The 17,056-nt window shown below is 46.4% G+C and overlaps 1 protein-coding gene across 1 annotated transcript in view; it reads right to left on the bottom strand.

The window, feature by feature from the left end:
* Positions 1-8,010: 8,010 nt before the first annotated feature.
* LOC124623138 (paired box protein Pax-6-like) overlaps positions 8,011-17,056 on the bottom strand; it is a 72,152-nt gene continuing 63,106 nt past the window's right edge. Inside the window, exons 5-7 of the mRNA XM_047148929.1 lie at positions 15,987-16,181; positions 15,653-15,872; positions 8,011-8,105 (exon numbers count right to left, since the gene is read on the bottom strand). Coding sequence (XP_047004885.1) covers positions 8,011-8,105; positions 15,653-15,872; positions 15,987-16,181 — 510 coding nt within the window. The remainder of the gene's footprint in view (positions 8,106-15,652; positions 15,873-15,986; positions 16,182-17,056) is intronic.

The raw sequence follows: 17,056 nt of genomic DNA, 5'->3' as shown, positions 1-17,056 counted from the left end.
TCTTCCAGTTTTAAGCCCTTAACCTCGGCATGAAGTAACTCGATATTAACTGGAGGGCTCGGCGCATGAGCCGTTTGCACAAGGTGTTCAGCATAAGTAGAGCCCTTAGTACCGTCACCGCTTCTAGTAGGAATATGCTCTTTATACCTGAGACCCAGAGCTCGCCCCGTTTGCCTGATGTAAAATTTTGGACAATCCCCGCATTTAATTACATATACTTCTGATTGGGAAAATTCATCGCTCTTACTCTGCAAGGAGTGAATTAAATTCCTAAATAAACTATTATTAGTAGAATAGGCTACTCTGAAATTATGGGCTCTGCGTAAACGCCCCAATTTGTAACTTATATTGCCTATGTAAGGCATAGATATCGTTGCCACCTGTTTGTCATCTAACGCAACCCCTAGGGTGGAAGACGTAATACTATTTTTATTTATTTTCTTGTTATACATCTGTCTTAGCAACTGAGGCCTATAGCCATTATTTATAGCAATATTCCAAAGTGTGACCAGTTTCTGAAGAAGGTGTAGTTATCTACGCCGAAACCTGGGTTAACACTTAACACTAGGTGCTTTTTTCGCAATCGAGGCGGGTTTTTAGTTTTTTAATATATTCACTGTATTGCTCCGAGAAACGGACAGTTATACCGTTGGAAGGTGACGTCCCCGTCGGGGAAGACATCACGCATGAAGGGATGCAGGTGGTTCGCAGCTGTCTGCGTGTCTTCGCTTACTGCAACAGGTCCCACGCAAGGGCAGGAGAATGTCTCCCATCAGCCTGCGTCCGAGGCGCGCTGCACGTCTCGAGCCACCGTTCACATCGATGACTGCGTTGATGGAGATGACCATCAACATAGTGCAGTAAAAATGTGATTCACTCGAAGAGCCGACCCGTTTCCATTGATCGGCGATCGAATTCCGATAGTCCCGTGTCCACTGCAGTCGTAATCGACGATGCCGTTGGATCAATATGTGAACACGTAGGAGTGGTCTACTGCGGAGTTCCTTGTGCAACAATGTGCGATGAATGATGTGGCCCTAAAACCTTGTCCGTTCACTAGGATTGTGCTCTTTCAGCAGAGATGCTACAGATCACCATGTATCCTACTTTGCAGAGCAGACAAACCTCCGAAAACCACGTTCTGTGAAGAGTCGTGCGTGTCCAACCATTTAGCGCGTAATCGTAGTTTCACTGTCCTTCCACCTGTTTCCGAAGATGCTCACGACAGTGGCACGTAAACATTCGATCGTCTTCACCGTTTTTGAGAAACTCGTTCACGAGCTCTGCGTAACAATAACCTGGCCTTTGTCAAAGTCGCTTACTTCAATGGATTTGTCAATTTACAGCCCATATCTTGGCTAGGGTGACCCCCCGTCCCTGTCTGCTCCGCTTACACAGTTTTGTTACCGAATCACCTGCCCACAACGCTAGCAGATGGCATTCAGCGTCGCGTTGGGCAGTGGGCATAATGTTTTGGCTTATCAGTGTGTATGGTTCGGTTCTGTTGAGGTATAATTTGACTCATCAAACTGAAGGTTCACCTTTTTAGTGGAATCCATGGAACACAAAGAATCAATTAATTACCTGTTAATAATTTCTAATTGCCCAATGGCCAGATTGAGGCGACTCCCAGTATTGTTCAGCATGATGCTGTTGGTGGTCCAGGTGTTTTTGTGTATGGAGTCATAATGTTGCACGTGCGTGCTGATCTCAAAATTTAAGAACACGATACGCTCACCAGTGAGCATTATTGTGACAATGTACTCCTTCCCCATGTGCGCCTTTGCAGCGATGCATTCGGCCCTGACTTGATTTTTGCTGATGGGAGAATGCAACCGCAACGAAGAGCGAAGATGGAGGTGATCACACATCCTATTAAGACCCGTATCGCTGTCTTTTGTAATATCCAGGGGACCTTCATGAATCACGATGACTTCAGTGTAATTAATATCTCTGAATCACTGTGTTAGTTCTGTTCGTCTCACTGCGTATTTATTTCAGTTACTGACTTTACTGTATTTTAGCAGTTCTTCTTATGTATGTCCAGATTTCATTGAGCTATGTTACTTGGCAGTGAAATCAGGCGAAAATTGCTTTGGTCCTTAAGTTTTGCACTCCAAAGTATTTGGAGTCTTAGCTGTCTCATCCTTTATGGTTGAGAGCTAAAATACACTGAAGCGCCAAAGAAACTGGTACAGGCATGCTATTACAATACAGAGAGACGTAAACAGGCAGAATACGGCACTGCGGTCGGTAGTACCTCTATTAGACAACAAATGTCTGGCTCAGTTGTCAGATCGGCTACTGCTGCTACGATGGCAGGTTATCAAGAATTAAGTAAGACTGAATGTGGTATTATAGTCGGCGCACGAGCGATGGGACACAGCATCTCCGACGTAGCAATGAAGTGGGTATTTTCCCGTACGACCATTTCGCGAGTGTACCGTGAATATCTGGAATCTGGTGGAGGCTCTGTAATGGTATTGGGCGCGTGCGGTTGGAGTGACGTGGGACCGCTGATACGGCTATAAACGACCCTGACAGGTGATACGTACGTAAGCTTCCTGTCTGCTTCCATTCATGTCCTTGTGCATTCCGACGGACTTGGGCAATTTCAGCAAGACAATGCGACGTCACATACTTCCAGAATAGCTACAGGGTGGCTCCAGGATCACTCTTCTGAGGTTAAATACTTCCGCTGGCCAACAAACTTCCCAGACACGAACATTATTGAGCATATCTGGGATGCCATGCAACGTGCTGTTTAGAAGAGATCTCAGCCCCATCGTACTCTTATAGATTTATGGACAGCCCTGCAGGATTCATGGCGTCAATTCCCTTCAGCACTACTTCAGTCATTAGTCGAGCTCACGCCACGTCATGTTGCGGCACTTCTGCGTGCTCAAGGGCGCCGTACATATATTAGGCAGCTGTACCAGTTTCTTTGACCCTTCAGTGTATATTCTGACGTCACATAAGCATCCATGTAACCTAGCGATGACGATCGACAGCAGAATAATTACTTTCCGAAGGATCCTCCTCCTTGAACCTGATCGCTAAGGTTCCTTCAGTGGGCGAGAGCTTTGTTGGTGGTGGGTACTTTTTTGTGGCATTGTGACTCAGACAACTGATACAGTAAAAGGCATAAATTTTACATTGGCCCAACATTAACTTGGTGACGTCCAGGCTAAAGATTTTATTTTTAAACATCTTACACAAACATTATATTACAAATTATATATGAAATTTTAAATAAAATACATTGTTATGCAGAATTGAGAATGCCTTCAGTGCGTTAACAATCTATATCGACAGTATTATTACTAACCGTCTCGCAAGTGCGAGAAGATTAATTTACAGAAAGACAAAGGAAAAAAACAAAGATTCACACATTTTATTTAATCTGGTTTCTTGCACGGTTACACAAACAGTAATAACCTATAACTACTATCACACGGACACTCCTGTTGCCTTTGACACTGATATGACAGTTTGATTGCACCTCACACAAATATTAAATACGTGATCAATTATTACGCTGTGCGGAGAGAAACGCACAGCGCGGACGCCGCATGCTGTGCTGAAGTACCGCCCGCCAGCGCTTGGGGCACAACCTCGTCCACCGTGTGTTGCTCAGGCTACGAACCCCTGCAGTAAAACACACTCCAGGCGCTGTTACAGAGAAATTACAACACCACAGTGGCAGAACAGTAAGGGTGCTGAGGGAAATTCCAGCTGGGCTCTGGGCTAGCTCCGGTTTGACATCGTCCCGCTCTCGCTTGCTACCTCATTCCGGATGGGGCCGTGGACATTGGGGCAGCAACGTTACTGAGATTCTTAAGCAGAAAAAGCTGCGGTCTAGAGAGCAACCGTCCTTTGTCAGTGCGCTAGAGGAAACATAAGGACTGTGAAGACGGCCACGTGTTTACATTGAATCAGTGAACGCCTCGAAAAGGCATTCCGGCAGTAACTGCTAAGGAATGTGTGACGACTACGACAGGTGAGCATTAATCCGATCTCGTACGTTACCATCCAACTATAAACTTGCCATCTTCAGAGAAGAAATAGTTTGGACCGATGGTGACGAACAGTTACCAGTCATGATACATGCACGAGCACCTCACGCTTTTCGACGACAGAAGACATCAAACGAACTGAATAACAAAATAAATCCAGCCACCTTGAATCAATTTCGCAGAATGAAATAAACAATCTTTCTTCCTTCAATGATGTTAACCGACTCTGTGGATAGCTCCTAGTAGAAGGAAAGTCGTCGCTGGTCGTGATATGGGCTGCTGATTCCAGTCTAAGGAAACGCAAGAATCAGTGTGACAATCTCCATTCAAGCCCCTCGCCTTACCAATCAGAATATTTAGACGAATCTGGACGACCACAAAACAAGTAACGTCGTGGTGGGAGCGCTCAAAAAGTCTTATAGCAACTGCCTCGTCATCGTTTCACTGTGATCTAAAACGAACAACGGTATCCTTAAAAGCTTAAACTCCTCTTTGTTTTCCGATAAAAGTCGTGGGTCAGTTACCAGACTGTTGTAATGTGAACAGTTGATATAGGTGATTAAGCTCGAGCAGAACCTCACTGTGTGAATTAATTGTGTCAGAGCGTGACACAGAACGAGCCAAAAATTACTGCAGGACCAGCAAACTTGCCCTCTCTTGTTGAAGATCACGAGAGGCGAATTGATGATGCCATAGGTGTTTGAAGGACGCTGAAAAGAAAATGATAAAGTTAGTAAAGAAGCAGCAGTAGCAGAGAGAGTGCCGTGTAATGATAATACAACAAAGTTCGAAAGAAGGGTGAACAGATGAGCAGACATCAACTTTCATAAATAGTAGGGCAAGTAGGCAAGTTGTTAATAACAGTGTGCCAGTCGGCACATAATCACCAGCGTCATCCCAGAAGTTGTAAACATGACGTTCATGGCGTTGGTGCGAAAAACGGCTCTTCGCGCGATGCCAAGAGGAAATTCTTTTTTTGGTTTACGACAGATTCCGTAGTGTCTCACCGTTGTGTAGTTTCGTGTTCCCTTCGCTGAAGATGAAAACATGAAGCTATTTACAAATAGACGCTTCACAAAATCTTCTAAACGAGCTCACAGTGTGAGAGAGAGTAAAAGATGCAATAGGTTTGCTTTGGAGTCTTGAGAGGTGAAATTTTGACAAAAGCAAGGCGTGGCGATTAGAAATAATGAAATGAAGAAGAGCCTTTTTGCGTAACTGGTGAGAACAGTGGCGCAAAGTTCTGCCAACAGGTGGTAATGAGTCGTTGCGTGCCAAGTTCCACGTATGTTAGGAACTCTACGTTTGAAATACATCATTTCTATGCCGTGATTCCAACAGCATTCAACGTCCTTGGAGGGACAAGTATTTCCTATATAGCATTCTCATGTTTTACTTGGTATCCTTGTCTTTAGCACTTATGGTTTACTGTGTTTTCGAGGGCTCTGAAGTCGCCGTACAGCAGACTTCCTGTTCACCATTAACGCAGTCATTATGGTAAGGCAGTAGCATACACAGCTCAAGAAAGAGACGCACGTATACGTGATGATCGGGAAAAAGCAAAGTAATTCCTATGAACTTGCGTTTTTAAGAGAAACGTCTGAGACAAGTTGAAACCCATACTCCGTTTTGGACATCTGTATATTAAGGGCTGTGTTCTTACAGTTGAGCCATCTAAGCATATTTCGTGGAAGAGTTTCAACTTGTAACTTTATACTTCGTCAGATCCTTCTTTCCATAATTTCAACAGTGTTTTCCCATATGAATGACGGATAGAAAAACGGGCTGTAAAATATTTAGCATATTTTCAACATCTTTCTCATAAATAGTAGGCTTTAACAATACTAAGTAACTAAACAATCTGGCAAAATATATTTGCATTCATGAAGACTGAGAAGAGCAAGATTTTTTTCCTTCCGGCCGATTGTTGTTCCTCATTCTGCAACCTATACTATACTAGATTAATGGAATAGATAGAAAAGGTTATGAGAGTACCTGTGCTGTTCGTCAGGGACTTGTTTAATGATTGCAAGAATGTCACATGCACGTTGGATAGATCCAGGGAGTGATGCTATGAGAAAGTCCCTATGCATCATGGAAAGGCTCACCTTCGAAATTCTGTGAACGTATGTTGCAAGACGAGATAAGAAATATAGTCCTTCGTCATACATATATCTCGCATAGTGAGCTCAGTAGCTCGGTACGGGCTTTTGTTGAAGTTTCGAGTACATGCCTTCACTGAAGAGTCAAGCAGTATATTGCTCCCTCCTACGTATATCTCGCGAAGAGACCATGAGGATAAAATCAGAGAGATTAGAGCCCACACAGAAGCATACCAGCAATCCTTCTTTCCACGAACAATACGAGACTGGAATAGAAGGGAGAACCGATAGAGGTACTCAAGGTATCCTCCGTCACACACAGTCAGGTGGCTTGCGGAGTATGGATGTAGATGTAGATGATGATAAATCAGACACATAGAGATTGTAGATAATCCGCATCCGGAATAGGGGAGGAAATAACTAACGCCTTTTTCCTAATAGTCACAAGCGTTAATAATGATTCAACGAATTATCTGATGTCGGATGGCCAGATTTCCTGCAATACATATACTAATGGATCGAAAAGAGGTGAGGGAAGTGGTTGAGATTATTACAACTCAGCTTGGCAGACAGCGAAAAAATTTTCGGAACCATAATTAAGCAGTGTATATACTGCAGTTATATTTGGTTCTCAAAATGGAGCAAAACACTAATTGTTACCAACTTTAGGAGCGCTTTCAAGCAATTAAAGCATCGTAAGTGGGAATCTCATTTCAACAGCTGCGTTATGATGTGTGGAATTAATAATGAGAGAAACAGTTGGCATAAGACGGTTAAATGGACGCTCAGGAATTTGGCCCAATGACTTAGTAGTGGACCTTGAAAGGCAGGAAAACGCTACTATACAACTTTCTTATGCCTACTTTATCACAAATTTCAAGAAAAGAGGTATATCAGCAATGGGAACCGTAGTGGCAAAGACTTCAGCGGGAGGAAAGGGTTTTGCAGCGCGTAACATCATCAAAACGACGGTGCAGCCAAAGAATCTTCCGATGAAACCTGTTACACAACTTATTCGCATATTGTAGGAGTGAGGCATGTTTCCGTGTGCACCTTCACGGGATTGCGGTGATAAACTCTCACAGATGCAATGATCATGCGGACGACGACAGAGTTCGGATCCACGTTATGTTGAGATGTACTAAATAAGCTCTGTACCAAAATATAGCGAGGAAACCTCGCAAAAAATCAGATTCTCTTGCCAAAAAACATTAAAACGTTAATGAGAGGGAAAATAATGAAATTAGCAGCGTAATATCGTATTACGTGTAAGAAGCGGACGTACATCTCTGACGTTTCAAATACTGACGTTTGTGAATTTATGCGTGTATAAAATAATTGTGTACTCGAATTTAACTGTCTTAAGTAAAAGGCTGTGTTGTTTCCAGCAAAGAGTCACTAAAATTAAGGAAAACTGCATAGATACACTTGTACTCTTTATCTGTTCAGTGAGATGCGGAGCGCAGACGGAGGTGTAACAGTGCAGGCCGCCCCGATGTGGCCACTATGGCTTATTTTGAAGCTGTCATAACGAAGTATCTCAGACAACTGCGTAAGTCTGATAGCAAGTCGAGAGCGTAACACCCGAAATGTTTTAGAATGGGGAGCAGGAGAAGGGTTGGAAGGAAGCAGTAGGCACGTGGAAGAGGAAAGGTAATGGGCTTTCTGCGTGGAGTGTGACAACGAATCCTCTGGCCCGGACGCGAGGAATTTGTGGCTTACAGGACCACAGCTCGGGCGCGAGCACACGTCTGCGGTAAGTTGAGGCTGGCGTCCCGATCCGATGGCGCCGGTGGGCTGGCGATGGCGCGCCGTCAGCTGCGCAGTCGTCCCAGTCCCAGTGGCAGAGGCGTGGGCGGCGGGGGCGGCGGTGGCGCTCAGTTCCACCAGCGTCACTGCAGGCGCGGCCAGTACTGCGCCGCCACGTCCGCCTGCTGGCCCGGCCCGGGGACCGCGATGGGCACCGACACCCCGGGCGAGATGAGGCCTGCAGACACACACCGCAGAAGCTGCTCGTCACAGGAGAACGACAAAGCACGGCTGTTATCAGATAACGGGAGGGCTGCAAGTGGCAGTACAGGGTGACTCAAAAAGAAAGAAGAGGTTTAAGTACACTACTGGCCATTAAAACTGCTACACCAAGAAGAAATGCAGATGATAAACGGGTATTCATTGGACAAATATATTATACTATAACTGACATGTCTATACATTTTCACGCAATTTGGGTGCATAGATCCTGAGAAATCAGTACCCAGAACAACCACATCTGGCCGTAATAACGGCCTCGATACGCCAGGGCATTGACAAATTGGTTCAAATGGCTCTGAGCACTATGGGACTTAACATCTGTGGTCATCAGTCCCCTAGAACTTAGAACTACTTAAACCTAACTAACCTAACAACATCACACACATCCAGGCCCGAGACAGGATTCGAACCTGCGACCGTAGCAGTCGCGCGGCTCCGGACTGAGCGCCTAGAACCGCGAGACCACCGCGGGCATTGACACAAACAGAGCTTGCATGGCGTATACAGGTACAGCTGCCCATGCAGCTTCAACACGGTACCACAGTTCACCAAGAGTAGTGACTGGCGTATTGAGACGAGCCAGTTGCTCGGCCAACGTTGACCAGACGTTTTCAATTGGTGAGAGATCTGGAGAATGTGCTGGCCAGGGCAGCAGTCGAACATTTTCTGTATCCAGAAAGGCCCGTACAGGATCTACAACATGCGGTCGTGCATTATCCTGCTGAAATGTAGGGTTTCGCAGGGATCGAATGAAGGGTAGAGCCACGGGTCGTAACACGTCTGAAATGTAACTTCCACTGTTCAAAGTGCCGTCAATGCGAACAAGAGGTGACCGAGACGTGTAACCAATGGCACCCCATACCGTCATGCCGGGTTATACGCCAGTATGGCGATGACGAATACACGCTTCCAATGTGCGTTCACCCCGATGTCGCCAAACATGGATGCGACCATCATCATGCTGTAAACAGGACCTGGATTCATCCGAAAAAATGACGTTTTGCCATTCATGCACCCAGGTTCGTCGTTGAGTACACCATCGCAGGCGCTCCTGTCTGTGATGCAGCGTCAAGGGTAACCGCAGCCGTGGTCTCCGAGATGATAGTCCATGCTGCTGCAAACGTCGTCGAACTGTTCGTGTAGATGGTTGTTGTCTTGCAAAGTCCCCATCTATTAACTGAGAGATCGAGACGTGGCTGCACGATCCGTTACAGCCATGTGGATAAGATGCCTGTCACCTCGACTGCTCGTGATACGAGGCCGCTGGGATCCAGAACCCACCGATTCCATATTCTGCTAACAGTAATTGGATTTCGACCAACGCGAGCAGCAATGTCGCGATATGATAAACCGCAATCGCGATAGGTTACAATCCGACCTTTATCAAAGTCGGAAACGTGATGGTACGCATTTCTCCTCCTTACACGAGACACCACAACAACGTTTCACCAGGCAACGCCGGTCAACTGCTGTTTGTGTATGAGAAATCGGTTGGAAACTTTCCTCATGTCAGCACGTTGTAGGAGTCGCCACCGGGGCCAACCTTTTGTGAATGCTCTGAAAAGCTATCACGGCATCTTCTTCCTGTCGGTTAAATTTCGCGTCTGTAGCACGTCATCTTCGTGGTGTAGCAATTTTAATGGTCAGTAGTGTAGTTTATTACAGCCAAAACTATGTAAGACGGAAACACATTGCACATGTCACTGCATACAGGAAAGTTCAAAGTTTCGTGTTCGCATAGACACTATACCGTACTCTCAATATGAGCACCATGGCGCTGAAGTAGTGTCTATGTGCTAATAGTTTGAATGGAATGGGCATAGAAAGATGGGTCGACAGAGAAATGTGACAGAACGGCAGACTGGAGCTGTCGTGTTTGGGAGTGCCCATGATCACTCCTTGGATAAGGTTGTCTGATGTCTTGGTGTAACATATGAAGTGTCTACATGTCTACAAGGAATGGTTTACCACTACAGCTATGTAACATGGCCCAAGAGTAGTGATCATAAAGAGACTCTAGCCGAACGTATTGGAATTTAATGTCACGCCTTGCCTGTGGTAATCGACTTCAAACCCGATTGTAACTACTGCTCTCAGTGATTCAAGATCATCTTGAAGCAGTTTTCCAGGGAATGTTGCGAGTCTGGTATTGTTCACAGCGCAACATAAAATTACGCTTCTTCCATTAGGCGAGGAACACAGGAATTAGACAGAAGCTCGCTGGAGGCGTGTAGTGTAGTCCTACGAGTCCCGATGTTACCTATCTGCCAATACAAGGCGTTTAAAGCGAATATTGTGGAGATTGTACTTCAGGCTGATGAAACTTATGTGATGTTTTTGGAGTGTTTTCCTTACCAGGACTTGAGCCCGGTTATTTACGCCAACGTGAATATAAAACAGGTTTTTTATTTTAACTTTATTGGCTACTAGAGTTACCCTCTCTGCTACATCAGCATAATGAGTATGCTGTGGACACTCTTATCTTCCAAGATGACAACAGGGACGGTCGCAGGTTCGAATCCTGCCTCGGGCATGGATGTGTGTGATGTCCTTAGGTTAGTTAGGTTTAAGTAGTTCTAAGCTCTAGGGGACTGATGACCTCAGATGTTAAGTCCCATGGTGCTCAGAGCCATTTGAACCATTTGAGCCACTATTTGGAACAGCGGGTGAAAAGTAGCAGTCAACACCCCCCTCATTTCGTAGCTCTGCCGTATCTAATCATCAATGAGTGCATTCAGCTGGATTGACGTGCCCAAAGGAGCTTTTACACACTTTTCTTCACCATTATCAAGGGAAGATGCAATGTTAAACAGTATAAGCATGCTGTCTCGCGGAAATGACTAGTTTTTGTCTTGTTTAGCGTTAAATGGAAATATAACGTGGGCGATAAACGGGACAGACAATGAGAATACAGAAGCTTTCATATGTGTCGTTACATAAGAATACTGGAGATTAAATTGATAGATAAGGTACTGATGAAGTTTGTAGGATATATCTTGAGACACTAAATTGGTAATGGAATGAAATAAGTGGGGGTGGGTAAAGAGCGTAGACGAAGATCAAAGCTTGACTACAGTAAACAGTTTCAAGGAATACAGGTTCGGTAGTTACGTATTGCTTTAGTGACTTGCACGGGATAGACTACCGTGAGACCTGCATAAGAGAGAGAAACACTGAAACGGTAGTCTGTTTCATTCCACACACAAATCAACAGGTTCGCCTTTATTGAATCGACAGCTTCGACAATTAGATTTCTCAGCTCGTTAAGTTGTAGCTGGCATAGATGGGGCAAAGGCTGTCTTTTATGTACCTCAACAGACAAAAATCGCAAGGTGTGAGGTCCAGTGATCTGGGAACTTATTGTCCACCTCTTCCAGTCCAACGTTGTCAGGTGGTGATGTACGATAACGCCGCACCTCAAGGCGAAAGTGAAGCGGGGCGCCATCATGCACAAAAATGAAGTAATTGGAATCTTCGTGAAGTTGAGGAAGCAATCAGTTTTGTAGCATGCCCAGGTACAGGGTGTTTCAAAAATGACCAGTATATTTGAAACGGCAATAAAAACTAAACGAGCAGCGATAGAAATACACCGTTTGTTGCAATATGCTCGGGACAACAGTACATTTTCAGGCAGACAAACTTTCGAAATTACAGTAGTTACAATTTTCAACAACAGATGGCACTGCGGTCTGGGAAACTCTATAGTACGATATTTTCCACATATCCACCATGCGTAGCAATAATATGGCGTAGTCTCTGAATGAAATTACCCGAAACCTTTGACAACGTGTCTGGCGGAATGGCTTCACATGCAGATGAGATCTACTGCTTCAGCTGTTCAATTGTTTCTGGATTCTGGCGGTACACCTGGTCTTTCAATTGTCCCCACAGAAAGAAGTCACAGGGGTTCATGTCTGGCGAATAGGGAGGCCAATCCACGCCGCCTCCTGTATGTTTCGGATAGCCCAAAGCAATCACACGATCATCGAAATATTCATTCAGGAAATTAAAGACGTCGGGCGTGCGATGTGGCCGGGCACCATCTTGCATAAACCACGAGGTGTTCGCAGTGTCGTCTAAGGCAATTTGTAACGCCACAAATTCACGAAGAATGTCCAGATGCAGTAATCGTTTCGGATCTGAAAAATGGGCCAATGATTCCTTTGGAAGAAATGGCGGCCCAGACCAGTACTTTTTGAGGATGCAGGGACGATGGGACCGCAACATGGGGCTTTTCGGTTCCCCATATGCGCCAGTTCTGTTTATTGACGAAGCCGTCCAGGTAAAAATAAGCTTCGTCAGTAAACCAAATGCTGCCCACATGCATATCGCCGTCATCAATCCTGTGCACTATATCGTTTCGAATGTCTCTCGTGCAGGAATGGTAGCGGCGCTGAGGGGTTGCCGCGTTTGAATTTTGTATGGTTAGAGGTGTAAACTCTGGCGCATGAGACGATACGTGGACGTTGGCGTCATTTGGACCGCAGCTGCAACACGGCGAACGGAAACCCGAGGCCGCTGTTGGATCACCTGCTGCACTAGCTGCGCGTTGCCCTCTGTGGTTGCCGTACGCGGTCGCCCTACCTTTCCAGCACGTTCATCCGTCACGTTCCCAGTCCGTTGAAATTTTTCAAACAGATCCTTTATTGTATCGCTTTTCGGTCCTTTGGTTACATTAAACCTCCGTTGAAAACTTCGTCTTGTTGCAACAACACTGTGTTCTAGGCGGTGGAATTCCAACACCAGAAAAATCCTCTGTTCTAAGGAATAAACCATGTTGTCCACAGCACACTTGCACGTTGTGAACAGCACACGCTTACAGCAGAAAGACGACGTACAGAATGGCGCACCCACAGACTGCGTTGTCTTCTATATCATTCACATCACATGCAGCACCATCTGTTGTTGAAAATTGTAACTACTGTAATTTCGAAAGTTTGTCCGCCTGAAAATGTACTGTTGTCCCAAGCATATTGCAACAAACGGTGTATTTCTATCGCTGCTCGTTTAGTTTTTATTGCCGTTTCAAATATACCGGTCATTTTTGAAACACCCTGTATGAGATTCCTGTCACAGTTTGCTGCGCAGAAAAGAAAGATCCATAAACTTTTTGAACAGAAACGGCACAAAAAGCAACCAGTTTCGGTTAGTCTCTTCCACGATCCACGACGCCATGATTTTGTGAGTCCTAACTTCTTACATTATGTTGGTTAATTTTACCCGATAGATGAAACGTTGATTCATCCAAAAAGATGACTCTGAGCCGTGCTGGCCCCGCCTTATACGTTGGTTTAAACCTTGACTGTTACTCTGCGTTTGGTTTCCCACGGTTTATTGCGGTTATGCCGTGGTTCTTCCTCTTTCTATGTGTGTCTGCATCGGTGTGTATCGATATTCGCACCTTGTACTATCTTTGGTCTGTTGCTTATAGTTTCCGGCGGCAGTCGGTCGGTTGGAGTGGAGCAGCCAGGAAATCTCGGCGCGGCGCAGTGGGCCGGGCACACTGGCGGCCCTACGCGGTGTCGGAGTGTGTGGGAGCTGTTCAGATTGCTACGAGCTTTGTGGCTCACCTACCCAGGGTATCAAAGTTGAGTGGTGATTCAGTTACCGAATCCAGTCTGTTCACATTGTGCCGTTGGTTTTCGTGGTTGGCTGTTGGGAGTATTCCCGTGAGCAACAGCAAGTGTTCGAGTTGGCGAAGGTTTGGCCACCATCCCGTGGAGTTTAACTGTATTTTGGTTATTTGAAGTCCGAGTGCTCCAGCGGAATTTTCTGCCTTGCGGCCGTTAGCGTTCCGGTTACCTGCCCTGGCCGCCGACGTAAAATTCAGGCAGTGTCCTTTCCTCATCGTGTTGTCGCTGTCCAACACGTGTGTGTAGTTTTGAAAGATTATGCATAGTTGGTTGTGGCCGGCTACGGCTTTTACGTTTTGGCTTTGGAGTTCCTTGTGCACTGGTCGGGTGGAAAGCAAGTCGTCTTGTCGGTGGGTCCGTTGACTGTCTCTTGGTTGGATTGGCGGCGGATCGGATATAGTTGGGCCGACTACCTGTCTCCCCTATGAGCACGTTAATATTTCAAGTGCAGACCGACCTCCGGAAACTTCTGAGCGTAGGTGGCTGTACTGCCTTTTCTTATTGGTGTTTGAGTGTGTATTTTAATGGCTCATAGCCGATGGTTTGAGTTTGTATTCTTCTAGTTGGGTTTTAAATAATGGGCCTTCAGCCGTTTTAAAATTGAAAGTTCCTTACTTGTCAAGTCTTGCATTGTTTGGGCCTTCAGCCTCATTTAAAATATTTTTTTGGATAAGGTTTTGGGCCTTCTGCCTTTTGAAAATTAATTGTAGTTGTGTTTTTCAATCATGGGCCTTCAGTCGTTTTAAAAATTAAAGACGTTGTGCCCTTAAGCTATAAGATTTTGTGACATATTCAGTCGATAGTTAAGCTCGGAAATTTGCCCTGTAATGTTTAGGCAACTAAATAAAGTTATATGTGTTCGAATGTAACTGACAGCCGCTGATTTTTGGCCCCTTTCCACAATTCCAACTACCTGCTCTGTCCTGCGGATTTTATCAGGCGTTTCAGAGTCGACCGGAAAAGATGTCGTCTGCCAGATCCTATAGAAATGAAATGCAAAAACGATAGCGTTCAGGAAGCCACCCAATAACTCTGTCAATCTGGGCTAAGCCAAGTAACTGCTCGCATGAGGGACAGACGTGGACCATCGCGTTATTCACTGGCTCAACTTGCGTAGCTCTTTCTCTCGAATAAATCAGCCAATTTGTCTGAAATTGTAAACATTTGTTTGTCTGTACATGTACATCACATCTGCCAATTTCCGTTCCATTTGGATAATTCCTTCGCGGCGCGTCGTTTTCTGTGTCTTAGAGTATAGTTTGCACTAATCTGTTTCCGCACCGTATATTTGAGGGACTGTATTCTTTATGTTAAGCTTTCTGTGAGCTCTTGGGCTAAAATGTGCAGTTTACACATCTTGAATACAATATAACAAACTAAACTCCATCCGAACAGGCCATGAAGGCCAAACGGTACCGACCGACCGCCGTATCATCCTCAGCGCACAGGTGTCACTGGATTAGAATACGGAGAGCATGTGGTCAGCACACCGCTCCACCGGTCGTATGTCAGTTTATGAGACCGGAGACGTTACTTCTCATTCGAGTAGCTTCCCAGTTTGCCTCACAAGGGCTGAGTGCACCCCACTTGTCGACAGCGCTCGCAGACCGGATGGTCACCCATCCAAGTGTTAGCCCAGCTCAATAGCACTTAACCTCGGTGATCTGGCGGGAAGCGATGTTGCCCCTGAGGCAATATCGTTGGCATCTTAAATACAATACGAATGAAAAATCAGATCGCCCTTGTGGAAACACCTTCTGGACTCCTGGTGGTGGGGATACGTGTGCAAGATTTCGTTGCCTGTGGAAACGCTGCCTAATGCAGACAACCGCAAGCGTGATGCGCGCTACATAGGTGGGCGGGTACTGACCGGTGTAGTCGTAGCACGGCGGCGCCTTGGAGGCGGAGTGCGCTCCTACGCCCACGCCGACGGTCATGGACATGCTGGTGGCGGGCGGCGGCGGCGACTCTCCGTACTGGCCGTGGCCGTTGAGCGCGGCGGCGGCGGCGGCTGCGGCGGCGGCGCAGGCGGCGGCGGCGGCGGGCGACGCCTGGTAGCCGCCCCCGGGGGCGGGCGCCGGCGCCGGCGGCTGCGCCGGGCTGCAGGCGGGCGGCCGAGCCCCGTAGCCCAGCGACAGCGCCTCGTAGCCGTGGCCGGCGGGCGCGGGGGCGGGCGCGGGGGCGGGCCCGCGCGCCTGCAGCACGCACGCGGGGGCGGGCGCGCCACCCTGCGGGGGCGGAGGGCCCTGCGGCGGCGGCGACATGCCGAACGTCGGCATGGCCGCCATGGGGCTGCAACAGCCGCAGCTACTGTCCAAGTCCCTGCTAAACGCCACGTGCGGCTGCCCTGTGCTGAGAACCACCCCGTACTCCAGGAGAACGTGTCCGACACTCACTACCTACATATCACATTATTTTATACATACAAAAGAAGCAGCACATTTCAATTAAGTTCCTTAGAAAAAAGTAGAAATACATTCCAGCAAAGAAAAAGGTTCGTGGCATTTACCATTTTGCCGACTCTGTATTAGATTCCAGAATGAATCTTTCACTCGGCTGCTTAGTGAAAGATTCATTTTGACAGCAGTGCCTTAAGCCGTCGGCACACGGACCGTGTATGCGAACGTTGAGCGTGCCGAGTTTCTGATGTCATAGCGGGGAATAGCACGTTCGGGAGTCTTTCCGAATGTGAAGAGCAAAATCTGGCATGTCAGATATTCCGAGCGTGCGTCTGGGCGTTGACCAATCAGATGGAACAACGCCACCTACGTCACACGCACGCCGGCTCCCTTCAGTACAGAGTTGTGAGGCGCCATATTGGCATTCATTTCAAGCCTATACGTATATATGCCGTTTCTGAGCACCAGCAAGTTGAGAATCACTGGAAAACGCGTTGTTAACTGTGTGATCCGTTCCAGTAAAATAATGAGAAACATCATATTCGTGGCAAAAGAATTATTGTAACTTGTGTATTATGAGAGTAGGCTATTTGATGGCAGCGACACACTGAACATCCACCCAAAAAGCATTGTTCTTGGTACAATTTGTTATAGTTAAATTTCAATTAGTAACATATCTTTAATTAAGGTTTTCAGCATGGGGTAGGATAATGTGGTTAGAGGCAAGGGGTGTGTTGTTGGTGTAGCGTAATGAGTAGCCGGCACGGTAGCTCAGCTGAGTTAATGGATCAACAACGAACTGAAACGGGTGTCTTTCGACGTCCGCCCAGAGCAAATACAACGAACGAAAACGAACAGAATGAGATTAAAAAAAA

The sequence above is a fragment of the Schistocerca americana genome, chromosome 7 (genome assembly GCF_021461395.2).
Source record: "Schistocerca americana isolate TAMUIC-IGC-003095 chromosome 7, iqSchAmer2.1, whole genome shotgun sequence".
NCBI lineage: Eukaryota > Metazoa > Arthropoda > Insecta > Orthoptera > Acrididae > Schistocerca > Schistocerca americana.
Note: the sequence above shows the minus strand (reverse complement) of the source record. Positions and strands in the feature narration are given on the sequence as shown.